Consider the following 16103-nt stretch of genomic DNA (forward strand, 5'->3'; position numbering starts at 1 on the left):
CTCTCTCTCTGTGTCTCTCATGAATAAATAAAATCTTAAAAAAAAAAGATTTGCTCATAACCTAGATAAATGCTGTAGGAGAATGAGGAGAACTGGGGGAAGGTGTGGCATGAGGCACACAGGAAGGAAGACAGAGGCTTTCTGGGAATTCAGGGCTCCAGGAGGGGTGACTTGTGGGCATGTGACTATCCTAATTGCTACAGTCATCTGAAATGGATGGATGGACATTCACTCAGTTCTGCCGGGCATAAGAGTCTCCATCAGCACACCTGGACTCAACCCCTGGCTCAGCCAACCACTTGCTGTGCACTGGATGGATCATTTCATCTCTTGGGATTCTGCTTGATTCATTTATAGGTGGATTTGCTAGCATTAATGTTTCGGCAAATTGACAGGGCCATGTAATAAGACAATATTTATTTACCTTGTAGATGACATGTAAATGGCCAAATAAATTTTTGTTTCTTTTCCCTATTTTCTCACCTGGCTGAACTCTCTTCTTTTTGATACCAATCTAGCAGGGTAGGCATCAATGAGGTTACTCACTTTTAAAAGAGAAATGGACTGAAAAATAAAAATTTATTCTAAAGCCGTATTAGTGTTGAGGGTCTTCATATGTCTTGCATGACTGGTGATAAGGTGTAGCTTAGACAGATTCAATATGGCTAAAAGGACACCAGTTATACATTCAGAACTGGCTGTGAGTCCTATCCCTGCCACAGCCTAGATGAGTGTCTTCAAAGATATCACTTCCTAACTTTGATCTGAATATTATTCCTCATAGAAGCTCTGATAAGGTTCTGGATGAGAGAAAACTTTGCAAAATTCTGCCCAATGATGAGTGTTTTTTTTTTTTTAAGATTTTATTTATTTATTCATTATAGACACCCACAAAGAGGCAGAGACATAGGCAGAGGGAGAAGTGGGCTTCCCATGGGGAGCCCAGTGTGGGACTTGATTCCAGAATCCCGGGGTCACTACCTGAGCCAAAGGCAGATGCTCAACCACTGAGCCACCCAGGTACTCCGGATGAGTGGGTTTTATGATTAGGTAGGAATCCAGTGGGCTGAGGAACTCACAACACAATGGTTTGCTGACATAATCTGCATGGTAGCTGAACATACTTCTCCCAGAGGATCCTCACCTGGTGGGGTGCCATACAGCCTTCTACTGAGAGAGGCCATCTTTGTCTAGCCTAAGCTAAGAATTTGTATCTCTGAGGCTGGGATGAGAAGAGTTTCATGAATGAGTAACACGCCCTTTCTTCCACAGTTCTAACATGTATTCAGATTCATTTAAGGATTTTATCAGACTTCCATTTTCAGATGGGACTCGTATAGCAGATGAGGAGCAGGAACACAATGATACTTCTAGCTTGGAAGATGGCACGGTGATTTTGCCTCTAACCCTCTGAGTGACATCAAGAGGAGAAATATCATTAGGCTTTTATTTTGTCACACTTGGAATGTATTAATGATTGTTTCCCATCATGGAAAAATGAGCACGATTCTGCTAGTTTTAAAGTCAGAATGACCTGGATTCAATTTCAGGTACTATTTTGAACCATTTGAGCTATAAGGAAAATTACTTACCCTAAGTCTGAATTTTCTCATCTTCTGCCCAGGATTTAGTGAGGGTTTCTATGTGTGTGATACAGAGTTGTCTCTTAGGTCTTATTGGTTCTGTTTTATGGGATCAGGGTAGATTGATGAAATTTAGAAACTAAAGAACACACTCACAGCTCTGTGGGTAAAAACACTGGCAAAAATCACCATCAACCTCGTCCAGGCCCTAAGACCCTCGTCCTTTAGAGGACCAAAGCAGGAACACTGGTGACACCAACATTGCAGAGCTCCTCAAAGGGTCCAAATTCCTATTTTCATTTTTCATCTGGTTGTAAATTTATCTGATCATAACGTGTATGATATCATCTCTTCCATAATAATGTAAGCATATCATTTTTATGGTTTGCCCTTTCCAACAAGGACAGTGAGCTTTAGAAACATTAAACAACTATTCAAGGCCACACAGTTACCAAGTGATGAAGATTCAAACCCAAGATAGTCCCACTGAAAATTCTAACTGCTCTAAATATGCTACGATGCTGCATTATTGACAACAAACAGATTATGTAAAAAATAAAGAGGAGGAGCAGGCATGTTACCATCCATTCCCTATGCAGTTACTCCTATTTGGCACATTTCTTGGATTCTGAGGGTGATTGTCTGAGTTCATCTAGTCTACCTTTTATCAGAACATCACTAAATGTGCACCCAGATTTTGGGGAATGGGGAGATCTCAGTGGGATGTGCTGTTCTTACTACCTAAAGGGGACTATTTTCAAGTTGAAGCACCACAGGAAATGGGGGTACATGCTGACCCACTCTTTTTACCCTATAGACATTGCCCAGAGACCAGAGGTGAGTCCAACTCTCAGCCTAAAGCTTCCAAGTAGTTACATGCCCGAAGTATTCTCCTGGAGCCTTGCTGAGAGGTGGAATGATATAGAAGGACTGTGGGGGTAATCAGCATGGCCTCAAGTCCAAAGAGAGCTTGAATGGAGACAGAATTGTAAGAGGGACCCCTAAAGGAATTTGCAATCTGGAAGTGATATGTTTCAACTTTAACCTATCCCCTTGGGAATGCATGTGAATCTGCCTTTTAAAGGGCCAGTAATGTGAACACGCATGCCTTCTCCTGCTGGGTCCCTTGCCTGGTTTTAATTTGTGGAATCCGATCTGTGGTCAGCATTTTATGGATAAACTGTATAAAAGCAAAAACAAACATACAAAAAACAAAGAAAATGTGGGAAAAATATCAGAGAGGGTGATAGAATAGAAGAGACTTCTAACTCTGGGAAACGAACAAGGGGTAGTGGAAAGGGAGGTGGGCGGGGGGATAGGGTCACCGGGTGATGGGCACTAGGAGGGCACTTGACGGCACACTGGGTGTTATGTTATATGTTGGCAAATTGAACTCCAATAAAAAAAATTACCAAAAAATTGACTAGTTCTTCTAAAAACAGTATTAGTGCACATAGTCTAAAAATTAATAGTGGTCTTATTCCTTAAACTTGTATCTTTTTCCCACTGGTCCCAAATTCAACTCCTTCTCCCAGTCTCTTTACAGTTAGATGTGGCCATGTGAATGAATCCTGTCCAACTAAATGTGGGTGTTGCTCTGCACAGGTCTGGCCCATGAAAACGTGTCCATGTGATCAACTGGGCTTTTATTCTTTTACGACTAAATGGAATAAACCCAAGCACCAGAGCCATATTTAAAGTCACATGATGATGGCAAAGGCACTGAATAGAAAGTAATTGGATCTCTGAACCACCATTTGAGGGCAAACCTACCAGAAGAGTCACTTCATCAGGAATACTTGCATTTAAGTATTGCATGAGGGGAAGATAAGACTTGTGCTATGTTCAAAATCTGATATTTTCATGTTTATCTATTTGAGCAACTAACATTACCTTAACAGAAGTCTGTAACAAAATAATATAATGAAGAAGGTTTTCCATGATAAGTTATATTTCAGATTCTAGGGACAACAAAAACCCTCCAAAAATTTGAAAAGATAAATAAAAAACATATTATCATGGGTTATTTACTTAAGAAACAGATCATTTACTTGCTGAACATTTTTTGGAGACTATATTTTAAATATAAAGTTTTGATTTCAGGTATTTGACAGCTGGCACAGAAAATACAGTGCAAATTTTTTTGTTTGACTTGACAAACAATGATATAGTGATGGGAGTCGTAGGAATAATTCTCTTATTTCCTGAATTTATTCAATAGGGAAAAGCACATTTCAGCCATCCCCCTGACAACTTCCAAGGCACAGCAGCTGTATTCCTTCTTTAGAAAGCCTCTGATTTCTTGGATAACATCTACCGTATAGATAACATCTCTAACTAAGTAAGGACAAACCCGAAGATTTTCTACTTTTCTTTCTCTGCTCCAGTTGTCCCAGACTGCCTCGGGGGTAATCCAAACAGCCGCTCTTACTTGAAGCTGTACTGTAGTCTTCTGTGTAAACAGGATTAAGATCTGTTAGGTAGTCTGTGTGGGACAGGTTGAGAATCTGACGGCAAGAACAGGTGGCTTAAGCCTTCTTGATGTTAATACTTATCTTTGTGGTGAAAAAAAAAATGACACTGGGTGTTATGCTAATGTTGGCAAATTGAATTTATTTTTTTAATTTTTTTGGCAAATTGAATTTAAATAAATAATAACAAAAGAAAAAAAAATGAAAGTAGGTCCTGTTATACTGGCTTGACTGGGAAGCTATCATTTTCGGATGTCTCAAAAGCGTGATTCCCTGTTTTTCACGATCATCACATTCGGAGGGGCTAGACCAAAGCATCACCTGCACTATTAGCGAGTAGATGATGCACCCCTGAGTTCTGTGCTTTCCTGGAGAAGCAGGCGCCGCCAGCCCTCGGGAACGCGCAAGGCTCCGGCGATGCGCCCCAACGGCCGGCAGGGGGCGCGCGAACTCAACGCGCCGGACCCCCGGCTGCCAGGGACGCTCTCCAGGACGACCGCAGCTGCTCCGCAGGGAGCGGGGTCTCGACCCAGGTGAGGGGCCCGGGCTCCGGGGTCGCGTGGGACCCGGGGACCCAGCAGGCTCTCCCCTGTCGGGCCTGACCGCGGGGGACTGTGCTCCGCGGGGCCGCGCAGCAGTTGAGCCCGGGCGCCGACCAGGGCGTTTCCTGGGGATGCTCCGCGGGGGCGGGGGCGGGGCGGGGAGCCGGTGCGTCTGCAGACCCAGGCTTGCTCTGCGGAGAAAAGATAGGGATGCGGGGCAAGGGGATACGCATCTACAGTCTGGACATGATCTCGGAAATTTTTAAACCCTGCAGTGGAGTGGCTGGGTCATACCGCCAACACACGACTGAGATTTACTGGATCCAGAGGCAAAAGGCAAACTCTGTTCCCATATATACTTGCTTTTATTATTTTTACTATTTTAAAATGGTTCATTTATCTTAGAGCATTGAGAGTTGAAAACATTCTTCCCTCTCTTCTGTGTCATTGCCTGACATTTTCCAAAATTGTCAAAGTTGTCAAAGTTAAGGGAAGTCTGAGGAATTGTTTCCAATTAAGAGAAAAAAGGAATGCATGAGTGCTGGATGAAAGACTGGAGCCTGGATTAAATTCTTTAAATATAAAGGAATTGGGGAGGACAGTTGGCATATGTCTCTGAGTGATGGGACTATGTGAATTTTTTCTACTATTTTGAATGTTTCTGTAAGTTTGAAAATAATCTTAAAATAAAATTATTCCAAAATATGAATGCTCTCCTCAACCCCCACAAAATGATGTAATTAATCTGGTAGAGAATCTAGGCAACCTCTTTTAAAAAAAAAAGTTCCCCTGTTATTTGATGATGTAGCTTAGGTTCACAACCAGAGCACTATAATAACCTAGAAGTCCAGAGATTATGTGATCATACTATAGAAGGGTGCTAGTTCTTCTTTCTTAGATGGAGCTGTTCCTGGATGATGGGGAGTGTGGGGGGGTTGGTAATGGAGAAGGTGGGAGAGATGTGAGCAGAGGAGCAAGGAAAGAAGAAATGAGTAGAAGAGTTCAGGTTACAGAAAGGTACTTAATTCAGAAACCCTAGTAGAAAGGAAGGAAACAGAATTGAGGTGGGTGATTCAACAGGAAAAACAACCATAAGTGAGAACATTGAAATGAACCTCAGGGCAGAGTTTAATTTTATTTACAAATGTTTTTTCTCTTTTTTTCCTCTTTAGTGCCCCTTGGGGAATTAGTTGACTCCTAGGTATAGATAGTACTGTTCTTGGTTTTCCCTGGCTTCTTCCATGTTTCCACTATATGAATCCTCCATTCATTACTTTTAATGGTAAATTTTTATAGATATTAACTTTTTATTATTTTTAAGGAATCTGTAAGAAAATTTTATTGTGAGGAGTAATTCAATTTTAGGTAAAGTGTGCATCAGAATTTAATAAGGGAGGAAAGATGTTTTCAATAAATGGGTGCAGTGGGAGTTTCCAAGATAACTTTCCAGCAGCTGGTTGAGTGTCCATGTACTGGCACATCAAGTCACCCATCGAGAAGAGGTCTCGCAACCTTTGTTCGTCAGGCACCTTCCCATCTCAGGAATCTCTGAACCAAGCCTCTTCATTGTGTCAGTGCCAACATGAGAGAGAGGAGAGCAGTGCTGAGCCTCTGAAACTCTCCCAACAGATGCTACTCACTGTGTCCTCAGAGTAGATTTTTAAAAAATTTTATTTATTTATTCATGAGAGACACAGAGAGGCAGAGACACAGGCAGAGGGAGAAGCAGGCTCCATGCAGGGAGCCCCATGTGGGACTCGATCCTGGGATCATGACCTAAGCAGAAGGCAGATGCTCAACCAGTGAGCTATCCAGGCATCCCCTCAGAGTAGATTCTTATCAAACGGAGCATACGCGATCCCAAAGACCTGAAACTCTGTGCTTTTCCTAGACAGAGGACTCGTGCTTGAAATATATTAAAAGGACCATGTGCAAAAAACCATTCCTTGATTTTTTCAGAGAAGGATCAGTAGAAAATATTGTTACCCACTTTAAAAGTGAATAACTTAGAAGACAGGTCTCAAATCAGTGCAGAAACTGACATTATTTGCTATGACTGGCTGCTGCCTTTGTAGACAGAGGAAAGTGAGATTGTCTTACTTTTCCTTGTCTTTCAGCATCAACATAGAGGCGGGAAGAAAAAGCTGAAGGCTTAACAGTAATGTCCTACTCTTGAATGCCAGGCTCTCTGTGGATTAACCTTCAAATCTCTTTTCGGTGAGGCCTCGGGTCAGCAATCACTGAGGAGATCAGTTCCTAGAATCAGTGCTTCTCAGAAATTAATGACCTGGTAGGCCAGCCCCTTAGGAAGGAAACCGGCCTCATCCCGATCCCTGTTGTACTCACCCATTGGAATGAAGGAGTGATTGAATTGGGCCATGAGTCTTGCCCACTAGGTGGTGGTAGGAGGTATAGTGGAGGGACAATTGATTTTAGAGGCAAAATGTGTGGGTCCTACCTTTGTACATATTCCAAATGGTTAACTTTCCTAAGCATCAGACGAGAGTACTGGCCTGCAAATGTCATGGGGATGTTGTGATAATCACTTGGGACCATGTGCCTGAAAGAGTGTTAAAATAACAGAGCCCTGTCCATAAGTTAAGCTTAGTATAACTGTCATTGAACTTTTGACTTTGTGTCCTTATCCCTGGGCATTCAGCATCTAATCTTGAAAGAGTGTATGCCCAAGGGAACATTCTATTCAGTTTCCTACAAGATGCTACCTTTACCCTATGTGACCCAGGGTCATATATTCTCTGTTGGGGGTTCACAGCAAAGGCATTAACTTGGCACCAGACCTTCTCTTCAGAAAAAGTAATTCATCTGTCCTGTTAGTCCTGTTATTTCAAGCATCCTTCTTCCTAGATTGTGGAATGCCAGGCTCCACGTGCAACCTAGAGTTCATATAAGAGGGAGAATCAAAAAGGGATGTGATATCAAGCCATGGAGTGAGATAAAAAGAATATCATGAGGTCAGACATGTAGCAGAATCTGACCCCTGCCAAACCTGTCTGTCCCCATTCTGCTTTCAAAAGTACTTTGCATCTCCTATCTCTTGCAGGTGCCTGCACAGTTTCCTTGGGTGGGTGGCTTTCTAGAACAGTTCTACCAAGATTCTTTCTCTGAGCAGTGACTTAGAGCAGCCAAGGAAGTAGATATGATGTTGTTCATGGAGTCAGGAAAATGCTTCTCAATGTCATCTTTGAGATCCACTAACTCATGGCTCACTCTGGTCTCCTTACCTTAGGCTTCCACCCTCTGACTGGACAGTACCAACCCACTTTCCTTTTTTTCACCATATAACCACTGGATGCTTTTCTTCAAAGAGAGCCCACTTTGTCACCAAATCCCACACTGTCAGACTATCCTTCACCCCAACCTTTGACCTTTTCCTTTCCAACCGAAAACACACTCAGACATAGGACCCTATTTCCAATCCAGACCCCATGTTGTCTTTGGACCACACCTCATCACCTGGCACCCTCCTACCCTGATCCCGCTCTCTCTCAGGATCTCAACAACTCCCCTAAGGTGACATACCCTTTGGATTCCAGTGGTTCAGTCCTCTCCCTCCCTAGTCTTCCATGGCTTCAAGTAAGGGCCACCAAATTTTTCAGCTATGTGAAGCCCTGGACTGTGGCCTCCTGCATGACTTCAGGTGTGTCCCATGACACAACCTTGGATACATCAGGCTTTCACTCACTCTGCCTCTGGGAGCACATTTCCTCAGGTCAGCCAGTCTAGCATCCCCACTCCCTACAAAATTTCTCTGGAAGAAATGTTTCCATAAACAAATTATTATTTTAATTTTTTTAATTTTTAAAATTTATGATAGTCACACAGAGAGAGAGAGAGAGAGAGGCAGAGACACAGGCAGAGGGAGAAGCAGGCTCCATGCACCGGGAGCCCGACGTGGGATTTGATCCCGGGTCTCCAGGATCACACCCTGGGCCAAAGGCCGGTGCTAAACCGCTGTGCCACCCAGGGATCCCCCATAAACAAATTAGAAAATTGATTGATTCTGAGTTATCACATCCTCCAAAGTGGTCTCTATTGTGAGTAGAGATATCTATTTCCAGAATATAATTTTCTTCTGAAAGGAGATTTATATCTTCTGCCTCAGCCACATTAGGGTAAGTTCAAGGTTCACCAGGAGCTCAGGCTTAGAGGAACAGAGGACCAGCTTCAGTTCATAAGGACAGCCAGCTTTGACCTCCTGAAGGTGATCAGGATTAGGGAGGAATGGAGACAGTGGCATTCTACACACACCAGCATCTCAGCTTCTTTCATTTGTGTTTGTGAAGGTATCTCAATTTTAAGATCTTGTTAGTATCAACCCAAGAATATGGGCACCTGGTGGCTCAGTGGTTAAGAGTCTGACTTCAGCTAAGGTCAGAATTTCAGGGTCCAAGATCAAGCCGAGCTTAGGGCTCCCTGCCTAGTGAGAAATTTTCTTGTCCCTCTCCTTCTTCCCCTCCCCTTGATCATGTGCTTTCTTTCTCTCTCAGATAAATAATTTTTTTTTAATACTAACACAAATAGAACAAGAAATACAAATGCTCAGGGGACTTTAAAAGTGAAAAAACCAAAGACCATGACCCAGGACAGAGGCCTAACAGTCCTTCCCTGTGCTCCTTCATTATCTAGAACATTGTATGGTTATGGGGTGGAGTAATTGGGATTGCACAGGCAGCACAGGGCCAGAAACTTCTCACTCAGCCTCTAGAAATGATAAGAGACAAGAAATGTCACATATCCCGAAAATGCAGCTGGACTCTTGGAGCTCTAGGTTGAGATGGGAAAGGGGAAGTCCTCATGACCTTGAATCTCTTAGTGGGGGACAGCTTTCACCAGCTCTCATACTTCCCTCTATTCTGGACACAGGCTGGGAGATGAGCACTGCTCCCCAACATGCATTCACTAAACAGCTGTTTCTCAGGCACCTACTAGGTCAGTCACTGGAACACATGCCAGTTAACAGAATGGGCCAGAAAGAATCCTTCCATTGTGCTCATTTCATGAAGAAGGAAACAGAGCACATGGAGATGAAGGTCATAGAGACAGTTGGGAAGGTAGGTCTTCTGTCTCCCCAGTCTGAGCTCTTGACCACATGGTGGGACAACCACTGTCCACAATAAGCAAAGAGGCTGCTGAGAATCTGAGGGAAGCCTTTGGGATGGTTAACTTTATGTGTCAACTTGGGTGTAATATCCAGATATTTGGTCCAACATTCTAGATGTTTCTGTGAAGCTATTTTTTTAGATGAGATTAACATATTAGTAGATTCTGAGCAAACCAGATTGCTCTCCAAATGTGGGGGAGCCCCATCCAATCCACTGAAGACCTTAATAATGTTGTGCCCAAGATTGCGAATCTGAGAAACCACCAAGGAACCGACACCGATGCAAGCGCACGAGGGTTTATTTACAAGCTCGAGTTTGGGTCCAAGTATACCCGGCACAGCGGAGCAAAGACTTGGACCCCGAAGTGGGTTACAGCTGGGTTTTTTATAGGCTGGTCTAGGGGATTTTCAGAAGGGGTGGAGGAATTTCTCAAGTTCTGTTTACATTCTGATATGGGGCTTTCAAGGGCATTGAGCTCTGTTCTCATTCTAATATGGGACTTTCTACCACAGGTGTGGGCTCTGTTGTCTTTCTGATATGGAATTCTCTGCCGAGGACAATTCTGAGCTCTGTTGTCTTTCTGATATGGGATTACCTGCCGAGGACATTCTGCAGTTTTTCCTATAAAGTTCAGCTCTTATTCACAGGGGCCTAAGATGGCTGTACTTGTGCTAATGCTAAACTTGAGGTGGAATGGCCTTGATTTTTCTCAGCTTCCACAAATAGAAAAAGACTGACCTTCCTGGAGAAAGTGAAACTTGTGCCAGCAGACCACATTTGTAGCTCTTCCAGGGGTCTCCAGCCTGTGGGCTTCTCTGCAGATATTGGATCTGCCTGTCTCCACAACTCATGAGCCACTTCCTCAAAATAAATCTATATTTATAGTCTGGTTCTGTTTCTGGAGAACTCTAATACAGTCTCAGAGAATAATTTCTCCAATCCCCATTTTTTGCTAGGCACAGCAGGCACCCTTCCCTAAAGGCAGACATTAACAGTATGATTAACTTTGTCATCACGTTCCTCACAACTGTTACACACCATCTTGTCTCCTTGAGGTTGATGGCATTTGTCAAACACTTCACTTGGCAGTAGTGTTTTCTCAAACCTGAATTTGGATGGGGTTTGCATGAGGCTGTGTATGAACTGTCTTTTCTGCTTTTCTTGCACTTGCAATCTCAGGCTCTGAGTGCCTCCCTCCCCTGACAACTAGTCATCCTGCAACTGGCCTTTAAATGTAGCCCGAGGCAGAGAACCAGACATGCAGCAAGCAGCCCCAGGAGAAAGCAGCCAGCCAACAACACCACTTTGCAACTGAAATGGATCACACTTGACATCAGTGCAGCCCACAGCCCTGGAGAGCACACAGTTGCTGAGCTTCTTCAGTTCTTCATCCTCCAGCTACAGCTGCCTCTTACAGGCCCGCAGTTCTCGATGCCCACTCTTATTTTATTGAGCAAATGAGTTCCTGTGGGAGGAATCTTCCTAATGACTGACTTTAAGGGAAAGTTGACAGACTCCCTTTTAAAATACTCAGGCAGTAGATTTTTCTGCCAATTGAAACAAGTTTGCAGCTGGCCCTGGAGTAACCCTTCTCCCAATACTGTGCAGGCTGCTGTCATGTCAGTGTCATCCATCCGGGGGACACTCCTATTAGCCACATGTGCATAGGACAATTCTGTGCTCCCAGCAACCACTTGCATCTTCTCAGTCTCAAGAAAGACGTGGAGAGACAGTTGACTCAGCGCTGCCCGTTCCTATCGTTCCACCTGCCGAGGACATGTCGCTGAGCCAGTGGGCACTCTCACAGCTCTCCTGTTCCAGGTTCTGAAGTTGTTCTTGACTCTCAACACCTTCATGTTTCCAGATGTGTAGTTGCACTGTTTTGAGCTAATGAGCATTCTGCACCTTGTGGGATCAGAACATAGCAGTGCCCAAACACAGGCACAGATGAGGCCCTGGATCCTTGGGTGTAGACGTGTGGGTTGGGTTCCTTGTATTTAGTGTGTTGCTATGCAGGACTGGACATCTGAGGGCCTTGAGCTCCACAGCACAGGAATCAGCAGGCAGGGAGGGTGGTGGGAAGCTGAGGGCACCCTGGCTTCTGAAGCTGGCAAACCTTGGCTGCTTGCAGCTGGTGCTGCACGGTGATCTCCCGCAGCCCATGATGGGCACCTGGGTGCCAAGCTCTGTCTCCCCACCAACCATCGCAGGTGGACTGGAAGTGCCTGGGGATGGAAATTTAGTGGGGATTGCACTCTCCTTACCCCTGCCTCTGGTCCTGTGGTTTGGTTCCCCAAGACTTTCCAGTATTTAAGGATCAATACTCTGGGATTGATACCAAATGTGCTTATATAGAGATTTTCAGAGCAAGACTTACTCTTTGCTCTAGACAGAATAAGGAAACTATTTTTGCCTGCATTAAAGTCTCTGGTTGTTGACAAGTAACCTATTTGTAGCCTGAAGGGACATCCTCAGAAAGAGTTCCCATTTCTGCTTAGATTCCAGGCCCCACCTCCAGTCTTGGTCACCGCCCTAGTCACACGTGGCCACCAGGGGGGCGGTCTTCCCTAGGGAACTCCATTTCAATCTGACCCTGCTTTCTGTTTCCTTTTAGCCACAGCTGCTGTTACATCACATTTGATGGAAATCAAAACAAAGCCTCGGTTGCAGGTGTTTCTGCAAAACCTAGAGATTTCATTTGATTTTTTTCTTTATACTTGTGACAAGCTGCTCTTTAGGGAAACCTTTAAACTGAGACCACAACAGAGCAGGAAGCCCTGTGTGAATGGGCTGAGAGGTCAAGAGGGTGAATGCCCAGGGTGCTGTGGGGACTTCTGCCTTGGAGAGGAAGGAAACTGTTAGGACAGGGGAATGTGTCCTGGAATGTGGAGGGGAGGGCAGGGGTAGATGCCATAAGGTTAAAGAAATAACATGTTCTTCTGCACTTCCATCTAGGTATGTATTGTCTATCCTCAGATATTCATACAAGCCACCATGTCATCACTGAATATAAGACCCTTCTTTGGAATGAGGAATGAATTGGTCAGCCTTCTCTAGAATTCACAACGGAATTCTGGTTTTTGAGGCTTTTTCCATTGGAGGCCAGTTATTTAAGCATAAGACACACAATTTGGAAGATTTGTAGAAAGAGACAATATTCTCATTTATAGCCATCTGAAGAAAAATAAGACAATACGTACCACATTTTAAGTTGTTACTCATGGAAGATGCAATGGTAGGTGCCTTTAATCTGCATGAGTTCAGTTAATATTCACAATATTCTGTTATAAGCGTTAAATCTGTTTTTTACTCTTGAATTATACACAATTCACTCTTGTTCTATGGATTTCCATGATTAATGTTGTATTTTCAGCTGATTTCCACCAATTTTTTTCTTTGCTTTTAAATTAAGAAAGAGAATGCCTAACTCAGCTTTCCATTCTATTACTGAAGAAAGTCTTTCTTTTGTCCATGAGAATTTTGTTATTTGAGGATCCACCAAAGATTATGATATTCGGGGGCACCTGGGTGGCTCAGTTGGTTAAGTGACTGCCTTTGGCTCAGGTAATTATCTCAGAGTCCTGAGTTGGAGCCCTACATCAGGCTCTCCACTCAGTGATGAGACTTCTTCTCTCCTCCTTCTCTTTCTGTGATCTCTACTGCTCTCAAATAAATAAAAACTTTAAAACAAATACTGTGATATTCATAAAATTAGGAAACATCACCAGTGAGTAACATAAAAGAATTCTTATCCTACCAAACTCACTAGAAAAAGAAGTGTGATATTAAGCCCTTGTAGTAAACCAGGGTCACAGTAATGGGTAAATAACCTAATTAATAAAGCCAATAATTCCAGGAACATTATTTTATGAGTAGTAATAGATGATTTGATGAAGGATTGAGTTATCTATTTCTGCCTAGTGAGTTCTTAAAGATGAGCAGCTTGTTGATATAAAAGGTAATGAGAACCAAGACAGGATAACCATTGTACGTCATTAAGTCATGATTCTAAAAAAATACAATATTAAACACATTGAGGTGATTTACCAGAACATCAATTCCATGAATTCACTCAGAAAAGACATATGGCATAAAAGGGCAAAGTAGGCACAGAAAATCTAACCCCATTATTACCAGATCCCACAATACATTCTTCTCCACCTCGGAGGCACTAATTTCTCTTATTTATACTCCCAACTACTCTAATGTGATTTCTGCTTATTCATCCACCAAACCTACTCTCGGGAAGGTCAACAGTGGCTTCAATTATTCTGACATAGTGGACAGTTTCAACCTACAACTTCCATGAATCCACTGTGATCTCCTAAACACATTTCTTTAAATACACTCATCACCATCCTGTCTTGTTATCCATGTACTCTATGGCCATGATTCCACTGTCTCCTTGTGGCTCTTTCCCCCCCTCCGTTTGGTGGTTGGAGATCCTCAGAATCACATTCATGTCTTCTTCTCACACTACACCGTCTCCCCACATGGCCACCTCTGTTTCTGGCCTTTTCCATGCTAGATACAGACTTAAGCCATGGTGTTTCTTGCCTATTGCAAGCTTACCGCTCCCCTGACACTGGGCGTTTGTGCCTCCATGTTTACCGGTCACCTCAGGAGGGGTCCACCGCTTTTATGTGTACTTCTTGAGATTCTCCAATCTAGAATCAGGTGAGAGAGAATTCACTTTTCTCCCTTTTTCATTATAACACTAAATATGATGATCATTTTTAGGTTTCTATCCCTATAAAATTAGAGATATGGACATCAGGAACTGTATGTGTCATGGCCTATATTCTAAAGGCAATTGACAATTTTTTTTAGAGGAAGTCACTTATTACTTGATGTTAATGTAATATAATGGGTCAATGCATTCTGCCGGCTAATTTTCTACAAGTTGCAAAATTCATGGTAGTCTTTCAAAAATACTTTCCACAGCAAAAGTTCAATAAAGACATGAAAAACTGATTAAATATAAAGAATATATATTTTATTATATTGCTGCCACATAAAGGTACACATAATAGTGTGTGAAGAAATATAAACCTTATAAATATTTACATGAATAAATATTTAAATAGATAAATAGACACCGGCATGGTCATCTGAAAGTGACTAGCACTTATAGCGTTGACATGTTGCTTAATATTACAGAAGACAGAATATTCAAGGGTGCCAGGGTGGCTCAGTTGGTTAACCGACTGCCTTTGGCTCAGGTAATTATTGACAAATTGATTCTGCTTATGTCACTGTTACAGCAGAAATGAGCGTCTCTGACACAGCAGAACAGGGCAAGTGTGATATTATTTGTCAGACAGAATCATTTCCTTGGGGACCTGGGCGGGTCTCATTTCCTCCTCCTTACTCTTTCTTGCAAGATGGTCAAGGAGAAGAAGGATCTCCCGATTTCTGCTCGGACCATCTCCCAGGCACACGGGCTGTGGTTCCTGTCTTGCAGGTAGAGGGAGATCCTTTGGAAGTAGGTCCTCAGGGTGGAGTCTTCATGCATGAGGGGGGTCTCGGCCAGCCCTGCCTCCTGCAGGGGACAGGCATCCAGGTCATCCAGCTGCTCAGAGAGCCCCGAGCACAATTCCTCCAGGAGGGTCATGTTCCAAGGAGCAGAGGACATGTTCGTGCAGAAGAGGTGGAAGACCTTCTGGGTCATCACGTGGACCACAGAGAGGGCTTGCGCCTCCTGGAGCCGCTGGCCATCAAACAGTTCCTTGGGGAAGGCAAAGTCAGTGGTGTAGTGGTCACAAGAGCTGGCGGAGAGTCTCCTCATCTGTCCCAGGAGCGTCAGGACCCTCCAGTTGCGCAGGCTGTGGGTGTCGGGCAGGTCGCAAGCCAGACAGCACAGGGAGTGGCAGCTGAGCAGCACCAGGGCCACCGAGAAGGAGCAGGGCAGGGCCATCGGGGATCCTGCAGGGGCTGTGGGCCTGGCTGCGCTGGGCAAGTGTGGGAACCGCGGCTTCAGCTTCTCTGAGCATCTTCCCTCGTGTGTGGGGCTTAAGTAGGCAACAGGCACGTTTTCAATTTCTGAACGTCTCCCTCACTTTCTACTTCTCTTTTTGCTTTCCCTTATGCACTTTCTACTTGAGAGCGTGGGTTTCCCACCCAATTTTTTTTATTGTCTCTTTACTTCAGTGTCTTTGATTATTAATGTAACTGAACCTTCCATGAAAACTTAGTAACACAGATATACAATATATATATTTATGTTGTGTTTATACCCCTGCTTTATACATAAAAAAGAAAGTGTAAATTTTGCTGTTTATTCAACTCAGGGTGTAGAATGACTAAAAATTTAATCCTGAAAGTTAAATTTGGGGTACTGATGCTTCACTGGATAACTAGATTTGATTAGCAACTTCTAATTTT

At 43.5% G+C, this 16103-nt stretch overlaps 1 protein-coding gene and 1 long non-coding RNA gene across 4 annotated transcripts in view; one reads left to right on the plus strand and one right to left on the minus strand.

Moving 5' to 3' along the window:
* Positions 1–4496: 4496 nt before the first annotated feature.
* Positions 4497–16103, plus strand: part of LOC119873922 — a 105089-nt gene continuing 93482 nt past the window's right edge. For all 3 annotated transcript variants that reach the window (XR_005366813.1, XR_005366814.1, XR_005366812.1), the window contains exons 1-3: positions 4497–4587; positions 6714–6886; positions 10899–12954. This is a non-coding gene — a long non-coding RNA (uncharacterized LOC119873922). The remainder of the gene's footprint in view (positions 4588–6713; positions 6887–10898; positions 12955–16103) is intronic.
* On the minus strand, positions 15073–15636 carry IFNA5 (interferon, alpha 5). Its single transcript, NM_001006647.1, is given in 1 exon segment — positions 15073–15636. A coding segment is annotated over 1 exon segment (564 nt).

The sequence above is a fragment of the Canis lupus genome, chromosome 11, assembly GCF_011100685.1.
Source record: "Canis lupus familiaris isolate Mischka breed German Shepherd chromosome 11, alternate assembly UU_Cfam_GSD_1.0, whole genome shotgun sequence".
In the NCBI taxonomy this organism is placed as follows: domain Eukaryota; kingdom Metazoa; phylum Chordata; class Mammalia; order Carnivora; family Canidae; genus Canis; species Canis lupus.